Below are 10,001 nucleotides of genomic sequence, written 5' to 3'. Positions count from 1 at the left end.
ATATAACTCTGGGGAGCATAGGACCCTAGGAACTTAGGACCTTGGAGCATTGAACCTTGGGAATATATGACCATGTGAACTAAGGATCCTTAGAACATAGGACCCTGGGAAAATAGGACATTGGGAACATAGGACCATGGGAACATAGAACACTGGGGACATAGAACACTGGGGACACCATTTGGAACATTGCACCCTGGAAACATAGGGCATTGGGAACATAGGACCCTGTGAACATAGAACAACTAGAATATAAGACATTGGGAATGTATTGGTAGAATAGGACCTTGTACAACTGGACAACTTAGGACCCTTGGTCATGGACCCTTTCTCATGCAATGTAAACGTGGGGACATAGGCCCTTGGGAACATAGCAATGGTCCCTTCATGATATGCCCTGATGAAGATTTAAGACTTAAAAAACATGTGAGAGTTCCTCAGATTAGAAAGAAGATATCTCTTAAATATGAATATTTTGCATGAGAATGTATTGCTTACCATAAGATTCTTCAAGTGTCTGTAATTGTTTTTCTTCCTGTCTCAGACCACGGGGATAGACACCCGAACAGAAAAGCCCGTGGGCAGCTCCGCACTAAAATTGAGTCTGGTGAAGGAACCATCCCAGTACGGTCCACTAACACCATTCAGACATGGGACGGGGTTCTTCAGGGTGAGAGGCTGCTCACCATGTCCTGCAGTGACAAGATAGCCAGGTTTGTGTTGTTCCACTTCCTGTTCACACACACAATGTCTGCGTACAGAAGTGAGAGCTTCAGTGCTCCATCGGCGTCGCCACAGGATACGTTCAGGCACAGTATTGAGTGTAGGTCACCTGTGTTTTGGTCGCGCTCAAAGCCAAAATTACAATCACTGTATTCATGCATGTGCAGTGAAAGAAAATAGACTCCATATTCTCAGACAAGTCAGCTCAACTACAGCAGTTGCTATCAGAAGTTTAGAGCTTTGTGATTTTGTGAAATTCAAATGTACCAGTGCACCAGCACGGACACGTACGTTATCTTGTCATAGTACATACTGTAGTTTTCCTTGTCACAGCCCTACAGACCCACTTGAGGTGTTTTCCAGCAGACCATTAGGAATCCTAATGATTATGTGCATGTGTAGAGAGGATGAATTGTCTCGACGTCATGCTGCAGTCACTCCATCTCTGTGTCTTCTGTCAGCTGCAGTTCTCGGGTGTCATTAGGCCACTGGAGCTTTGATTAGGCTGCTTGATGAATCTCCAGCTCAGAGGAGTGCTGAGCTGGAATGACATCTGTGTTTTCATCAGATATAGCTGAAAGAACCATGTTGATTTTTGCACATTTGTATGTTTTCATTGTTTAATCACCTTTGTCTCTTTGTCTCTGTGGTTCATAAAAAGAAGACGAGAACTGACAAACTGAATAACTATTTGCCTAAATGAGTAAATGTGTCCGTTCTGTTCCCCTTCAGGTGGAATGTAGTTGGATTCCAAGGCTCTCTGATGAGCTACTTCACTGAGGCCATCTACTTCTCCAGCATCATTTTGGGCAGCCTGTACCATGCTGACCATCTCTCCAGAGCCATGTACCAGAGGATTACCGAGATCGAGGACCTGCCACAGTCCTTCAGCTTGAACAAACCACTGCTCAGCGGTGAGAAACAGACTGCCCTTTCACTAAGGACTGATTTCCACTGATTGGCTTTCCACACTGCATTTGTAGGTCCTTCGGAAGTCTGAAAAGCAGGGTTCTCACTGGTCAAGGGTTTTATGCAATCTCAGCGAAGTTTGAGGGTAGTAGTTTAGGCAGAGACCGTTGGATGAACTCCGAGAAAGTCAGACAATTCATAGTATTTTCCTTTTCTTTTGCTTTGTTGGTTGTGTTTTATGAAATGGATTTGGCCTTCTATTCTTGTTAATGTCCACTGTGAACTCAAACTCTGCCGACAGGAATAAGCAACGCAGAGGCTCGTCAGCCAGGAAAAGCACCCAACTTCAGTGTGAACTGGACGGTGGGAGACCCAGGCTTAGAGGTGATCAACGCCACCACCGGGAAAGACGATCTGAGTCGACCCTCCAGGCTCTGTAAACACGCTCTCTACAGCCGCTGGATGCGCCTGCACTGCAAGGTAACACTGCATACTGTACTGGTCTTCAATGCAGAGTAAAGCTACAGTCCTCGTTTAGGGAGGAGGTCGGAGTGGGTGGATGGGTCCAACAAACACAGACTTTCACTCAGTAGACGGCTCTTTGTGTCGAGTACTTACTTTTGTTCCTTAATTTACGTACCTTACTGACGCCACATATGGAAGTTCATTTTAAAACTCATTTGAACCCAAACCACATCTTTTCCGGAACATAACCAAGTAGTTTTGCTGCCTGAACTTCAGGTTCTTCTGTTTTCAACAAAGAAAAAACTCTCCAGATTGTTAGAATGAACAGTCGCACACACACCTATCACATGGAAATTCTTCTTCTCAATATGAAAAAGAAATTAAGGAAACAAAACCTCTTCAGTACTGATAAGACGACTACGATTACTACGACGACTATAACTGTTGCTCTGTCATTAGCTGAGCTGTGGTTTAAGGTTTAAGCCCGGTATCACATAGTTTCATCAGTTTCATAGTTCCCTGATGCCATCAGAATCCTGAACGCTGGTGAAGACAACTAGTTTGGCAAAAGTTGGTACTGAAATTATACTGCAAGTCTTATTGAAATAAGAATAGTTTGGCCGAGCATCCTCTCTGAAGGCACTCTGTACTTTTACAGCTAAGACAATTTTGTCGTGTAATTTCTGTCCATGACCCATAGTTGTCCTCCACCCTGCGGATCAAAACAGTGAGGCCCAGCAGCTACCACGATGCCAAGCAGGCAGCGGTGGAGTACCACGGCGCCAAGCAGGCGCTCTTCAGAGCCTTCCACAAAGCAGCACTGGGCGCCTGGGTGAAGAAACCTATAGAGCAGGACCAGTTTGCACCCACCACCTGAGCTAGTGCGATGGGTCTTTGGCACAAAACATGTCTGCTCACTTTATTTCCTCGGTCAGTTTCCCTGGTGGAATAATTTCCCTCTGGATTGCCATGGACTGGACTGTGTTTCACTGGGAGGGAAGAGGCACCACATCCAGATGTCAGAATCCATGGATTTAACATTCCACCTTCATATTTATAGCCACGTGCTACTTCCTCTCAGCCAGCACTACACATTCAAAAAGATTATTATTCAGTCAGTTATGCAACTTTATACAAAAGGACAAATGTAAAAAGAGACTTTAGGAATGGAAACTTGTAAACAGCATTGTTAGTTTTAATGGCACTTGTTTATATAAGAATAGTGATGTGTTCATTTTGCATGTGTGTTTATACCAAATTCATAGGAAGTCTCCAGTAAAAGGTTTGTTATCAAGTATCAGTGTTGTAATAATTTCAGAATGTCCACTTGCAGTTTGTGAAAGCGTTCTCTCTGCTTTGTTGCAGTTCTTTGAGGTCACAAAGATGTTGTCTTTACTAAGGATATGCGCACTGAGATGACTTTAGAATGACTTTAGAAGCTAGTCATCCACAGCTCCACCCTCCCTTTCAAAGACAGCTTTACTCTGATGTGTTTTCTGTACGTGGTGCAGTCTAAATATTAGGCCGGCGTGTATGGTGGATTATACTGTAAATGTGTCGGTCCAGACTGTAAATAGTATAGGTGGAGTGTCTATGGTGTCAAACTCAACTTTCTGAAGAGATGTTTTAAATGCTGCGCAGCTCACTCACCAGAAAATCCAAATTTGGTCAAAGGTGAGGAAGCCTGGGTGCACCTGATGAGAGGCAAGCGACAACCACAACTACTGACTGTGATAGGCTGACACATCTGTCAATCAAAGAAATACAACCAAAAACATTGTTCTGTTAAAGCTAGGCCTTTGTCCTTCTGCATTCTTGTCTTCTCGTTTCCCCCTAAAAAACAAGCTTACTGTATCAATATCAACATGATATATCAATACAATGAGATATATATATATATATATATATATTATATATATATGTATTAGTGTTAGTTCCTCTTTTAAATGTTGCTTGTTCTGTTACAGTGACAGTAATGATCTCTCTTGATGTCACCATTAAGATGGTTCAAAGTGAAATTAGCCTCATGTAATCCAGACATAAGGCCTCCTTCTTTTCCACAATACAAGCAAAACATAGAATGTTTATTTTTGTATGAAAATATGAAATATCGGAGAGAAACATCAACATACATGTATGCCGATATAAGTGGTACTACATATTGTTATTTTACTTTACGTTGTAGAAATTGAGTACGGTCATTTAAGCTTCCTTAAGGAAACAGAGTCACACCAATGAAATGTTGTTTCCCGATGGTTACGGGAGTCTTTAGGATTCTGGAAATATACTCCTTGAGAACAGCAGTGATTGTTGTTCATGACTGAATCGTTCAGCCATTCTGGTTTGCCCACTTGATGCTATTCAAACCGATTCTGGCAGTCAGCTAATTAGCTGACTGCCAGAATCGGTCTCCTCATACCCTTTAATCCTTGTACTTTGGGGTCATTTCCTCGAGTTGGATGACACCAAATAGGAGTGACACATTTGAGTAGGAATAGCCTGGTTCACACAGGAAACACTCCAGAGGTTAAACACACATGTTGGGTGTGAACATCTCTCCTAATATGAGCCCTGTTGCACTAGATCATGGTCACAACCTTATGCAACGAAACTCCACAAACATTTCAGTCTGTGAGTCTCTCATACAGTGATAGTCCCTATGCAGTAACTACAGTAAACCCAGCTAGTGTTGTTGCTGTTAACACTTCAGTCGCTATTACCACCAGTAAAAGCTCACCAAAGATGATGTCAGCATCTGTCAAATCTTTGACAGTTTTTTTTTATGTTCCGTGTTGTTTTCCACACATTCAGATGTTTTATATGACTGTATTCTGCCTCTACTACTCGTGATGATGTGTGAAGTGATGTTTTATGTGTGATCTTCTACTCTTTCAAAAACCAAACACCTTTTTCCTCTATAGCGAAAAAAAAAAATCAATATTTCATGTCCTCATCTAGCTTGTATTTAGGGCTGGGTTTTAAGTTGACTTGTTTTCTGTAACTTTTAACTTTCAAATGATTTTCTAATTCTTTATTTGCTGTAAAAGTGCTCGGGATGTAAACCTCCAGCCTCAAACACACACAGGGCATCTTTAACTTATTTACTTTGAATATAGGTTGATTTCCTTTCTTTGTATATTTTGAATGTGTATCCTTTCTGCCTCTATTTACTTGCTGAAAATGCATCTTAACTTTGAGCATGTGCAGACCTGTTCCTGTCTCAGCTATCCTGGCTCCAGTCTTGGGCCCTCAGGGTTTTTGGAGGTGCCGCCAATTACGTTTCCATTGTATATGCACTTTTTAAAAAGGGAAAGGATTACTTTTTCCATAGACTTTGAGGTAAAGTAAATGGATGAATGGTAACATATGGTCCACTGTATTTTGTTCCTACCTTTCCATATGTTGGTGCTTGGTGAGCCGCGACAATTCTTACGGCTTCATGCATTATGTTATTGATTTCCCCCATAAAATATAGCAAGACTGCGGGGCCTACTGCATGAGCTCTACCTGTAAAGCATGAACACTATGAACATAAAATATGTAGAAACTGAGTCAAGTCACTGAGCTAGAGATTCAATAAAATGCTGTTACAGTCATTTTGTATGGTGTCTTTGCTTTGAAAGGATTATGGCTGTGGTGCTTTGGAATAAATATTAAAGAAAGACTCTTCAGTGTGAAAGATGTCCTGAGGAATAATAATTTCAATCTTAGTATTACATTACAGCTAAGAATCAAAGTATCTACTACCGTATTCATACATAATGACGGTGCATAATCACACAGGGAGACAAGCGACGATCATTAGCAACACGCATTAGCCATTTACTGGTAACTGCAAGGTCCCAAGGAAGAGCTGCAGGAGGGGGGAAAAGGACAGCTTGTGCACAAGTCTGCAAAGGCGAGGGAAGGCAAGGCTTCCCTGCCTGTTGATGTAAGCTAATGCAATTGTACTGTCCGTCCTTCACAGGATCACCTGGTGGCTATTCTGCTCTTCTATCCAGGCACGTACTAGCCAATTATCAGGATCATTTTGAATTCAGAGTCCATCATGCTGCAGGGACTAAGCATGCACCCAGTGAAGGTGCGACGGGCAAGCAAGAACCCGTAAGGGATAACACAGAATTCAAAGATCTTAGAAACTGCCTGAGGCCCTCCCAGATGGGAATCTGAAAGGTATCCCTGAGGTCTATGGTGGCAAACTAATCTCCTGCCTGGATCACCGGCCTCACCCTGGGAATTGTTAACGTTTTGAATTTCAGGGGCTGGAGAAACCTGAAGGCTCAGTAGGTTCAGTCTCCCATCCTTTTTGAGGATGAGAAAATAGCCCGCTGATACCCTGGCTCTACCTTCCTGACTGCTGTTGCTGATCTTGCCAGCGACAGCAACAGATCTTGGGTGGGTTTGAGCAGAATGAACCCGGTGACCCTGAGTTCACCCAGGGGTGCATGCCCAGGGCTGCCCAGACCAAGCGAGGGGCTGAGGAGATGCGGTAGTTCTTGCTGATATCACGAGGAAGGCGGCAGCTTCAAGGATCCTCGGTCCCACGCCCTTCCCTCACGCCAGCCTGCCTAGAGTCTTCCAAATAGAAACTCAGATTCTCAGGGTGTTGCAGAGGACATTCAGCCTAAGCCGTTGATGACCTAGGCCCATCCCAGTGGTGGCCAAAGGTACACCTCCCGAGCACGGTGGGTCTCCTGAGGTTGTCACAGCAAGGCACTGGCCTGGCACAGGCCAATCATATCTGATGGCTCCACAAGCAGCATCATTAGACAGCCTGGATTGAGACAACCACAAGTGGCGCCACACCAACCAGAGGGCCACAGCCTTGCCAAGGATTCTTCACCCGCGTTAAACCACCCTGGCAAGGCTGCGGTGCGTGTATGTATATATGCTAATGTTACCCACTCTGGTATACTTTAACAAGCGAAACTTTGACACAAAGACATTATGACAATACAAAAAGACTGACAGTAACAGATTGTGTCTGAAACTGGAGCAGAGCTGCGGAAAAAGTATTCAGAACCTTTGTTTAGGTAGAATTTGCTATACAACGGTGTAAAAATACCCCATTACAAGTAACAATGCAATGCACTGATCATTTTGTCTCAAATCTTAATCTGTAAAGTAATTAGTAGCCTAATTACAGCTGTCAGATAAATATAAAGGAGCAGAAAGTACAATAGGCTACTTCCCACTGAAATGTAGTGTAGAATAAGTACATAGGATATCGTTATCACAAAGAAGCTGGTTGGTTGCTCTCCACAGCAGTCAGCAGCTTCTCACACAGGTGAAGTGATAGGTGTCAGCTGGTTCAACATCATTCAGCTACTTCTCAGATCCATATGATACACACACAGCAAATATTCCATAACACAAACCTAATAGGACAGATTGATGACTATAAAAGCGAAAACATATTAGGTGTAATGTCAAAATGAGGGCGTTGAGTAAAGTCACGTGAATGCTGCACTGCTGTTGTTGTTGACACAATGCCAGGTAGCTGCTGTTTATCTGCTGCTATCTAAAGCTGTTCTGACCGCCATCTCCACATGGGCTGTTAGAGGCCTATTACTTTGTCGTATCAGCCACTGGCACCTGTGCAACATGAGAGAGCCACATAATCTCACTGTGGATTACCTGTCCTGCATCACCAGGGAGCAGTCAGACCCCCTGCAAAAAGACAGACCTTTCAGTGAAGACAGTTGTTTATTTCTTCAAGAACCACTGGCTGCATTCCCCTTACTAGTCCACACACAAGAGCAGGGTTTAAAAGTTCTTGGCCATGGGATTTTAGCTGATAGCGTCTGGCTAAAAATGAGAGAATAGAGAAGTCAAACAGCTTCAAGGTGAAGTGGGATTTGTGAAAACAGCTCTTCATACCTCTCCACCTCGCCTCATTTATCTGCAAATTATGCTCCCAGGCTAAGCCTCTGACAGGGGCCACATAAAACGGACGTTGTCCTCGAAAAGTTGCAATACTTGAATTTGTCATTTCTTAGCAATTTTATACCATCACACCTATGCGTCACTTCTGTCTCTTCTCCTCTCAGATGATGTTTCTTTGTGCATAATGTAAAACCAGGTTTAAACAAACGAGCAATAGTAATTCAGGCTGACATAAATGATGACAAATATGTGCCAAGGCTGTGGCATTCTGCTTTTGCCCCAGGCTCTGCTGAAGGGGGAAACAGCTGAGAGGAATCACTAGTGTGCCTACATGATATTCACCTTAAATCATTCTACAGTGGGCTCCAGTAACTATCAATATGTCCAAACACACTCTCCATTTCTCCTGCTCATATTTTTGCCAAAATACGGTTTATTCATCTGCGTCTTTTGCAGTTGCCCATCAAGCAGGTCAATTCAATGTGGAGGTTTTTAGGTTTTGTAGCCATGGTGACTGCAACGCCTGCTGATGCATCAGCCAGTCGCTGCCATTAACTTGACTACATTTTGTTTTAATTTGCTTCCTTTTCGCCTTTATTTCCAAAGCAGAAATACACTCATCAGCCTTACCGCAGGCATTGGGTTAACTGCAGCGGACTATGAGAGATCACTACCCCACACCATCAAACTCAAGATCCAGACTAGTGATGAGAACGCTGGTTCATTTAAGTTACCCAATTTGTGTCGTTTGCGATTTCAGTGTGAATGGGCTAACGTTGTTTGGCTCAGTGGGTGTGCTTTGTGCAACTGGGTTAGCCCGCTGAGCAGAGGCTTTCACTCGTTCTCCATTCAGCTCAGTGTGCAAAGGAAAAAGTCCTCTTTAACGGATGACAAACCTTGAGCAGTGACGGGCTCGGAGTGGGCGGCCATCTGCTTCGACTGCTTAGACAGAGGCAGCAACAAAAATATGACCACAATCAGTGTATGAATGGGTGAATTGATGGCATGTAGTGTGAAAGCGCTTTGAGTGGTCTAGAAAAGCGCTGGACAACAAGTTTACAATTTGCCATTTACTACAGATGCCCTCGCGCTTGCCGCTGGCTGGCCCTCGCCGTGCACATTTCCTCGTGTGCACTGCGACCAGCTCGGCTTGGAAAGGCTCGCGGGGAAGATGATTAGCGGCCATGAGCATAGCGGACCTCGCTGCTTCCTGGGGCTGTGGACTTAGTGCTATTGCACCCCCTCGCACTGCGGGCACCAGATTTCTGCATTTAATTTAAAATACAACATTTCCTTTGAGATCCACCCACAATCGCCTCAGAGAATCCTGTCAGAAAAACTTACATCAGCCAAGAAAATGGTCAAATAAGATTTTGTGTTGCTGTGGTCGTATAAATGTTATTTAGCCATTGAGCTGTGACCGCAGCGAAAGCATAGTTTTTGAAAGGCTAAATTCCAAATATGGATAAAAGCTAAACAATAAACATCTTGTGAAATTTGGAAATGATGATGTCTGTCTTCAACCTCTTCCTGACAGCTCCCTCACTGCTCTGCTGTGGCTCACAGGCAGGCTAAAAGCATGTTATGTTTGCCATATAAAAGTTTCAAAAGTGTCATTGTATCAAGTAATAAATATGTCATAAACATGTCATAGTATCGTATGTGAGGAAAATGTCATAACAAATGACATAGTATCGTATGTCACACAAATGTCATAGAAAAATATGTCCTAAAGACATCACCGTATGGTTAAAAATAAGTCTACATGTCATAAAATCTGCCATAAGAAGGTCATAGTATAGTTTGCCAAAAGAATCATTATGCATACTACAAGATGATATTTTCAAAGAAGTAACCTGTAAGTAATCTGAGAATGATATGTCAAATAAATAGCAGATAAAAATGTCATAGATAAGTATGCCATAGGAAAAAGGTTATAGTATAGTATGCTTATGAAATGTCATAAAAACTCAGCACAAATCATGTTATAGTATGTCATTAAAATATCATGATAAAGT

At 43.0% G+C, this 10,001-nt stretch overlaps 1 protein-coding gene across 1 annotated transcript in view; it reads left to right on the top strand.

The window, feature by feature from the left end:
* LOC306797386 (double-stranded RNA-specific editase 1-like) overlaps nt 1-2,974 on the top strand; it is a gene marked incomplete at both ends in the record, with an annotated part of 26,832 nt that extends 23,858 nt beyond the window's left edge. The window contains 4 exons of the mRNA XM_079296727.1: nt 545-713; nt 1,456-1,637; nt 1,934-2,112; nt 2,798-2,974. Coding sequence (XP_079152853.1) covers nt 545-713; nt 1,456-1,637; nt 1,934-2,112; nt 2,798-2,974 — 707 coding nt within the window. The remainder of the gene's footprint in view (nt 1-544; nt 714-1,455; nt 1,638-1,933; nt 2,113-2,797) is intronic.
* Nucleotides 2,975-10,001: the final 7,027 nt, after the last annotated feature.

Source organism: Melanostigma gelatinosum (genome assembly GCF_949748355.1).
Source record: "Melanostigma gelatinosum genome assembly, chromosome: 24".
Classification (NCBI taxonomy): domain Eukaryota; kingdom Metazoa; phylum Chordata; class Actinopteri; order Perciformes; family Zoarcidae; genus Melanostigma; species Melanostigma gelatinosum.
The sequence above is the reverse complement of the archived record's forward strand: the minus strand, read 5'-3'. Positions and strand labels throughout refer to the sequence as shown.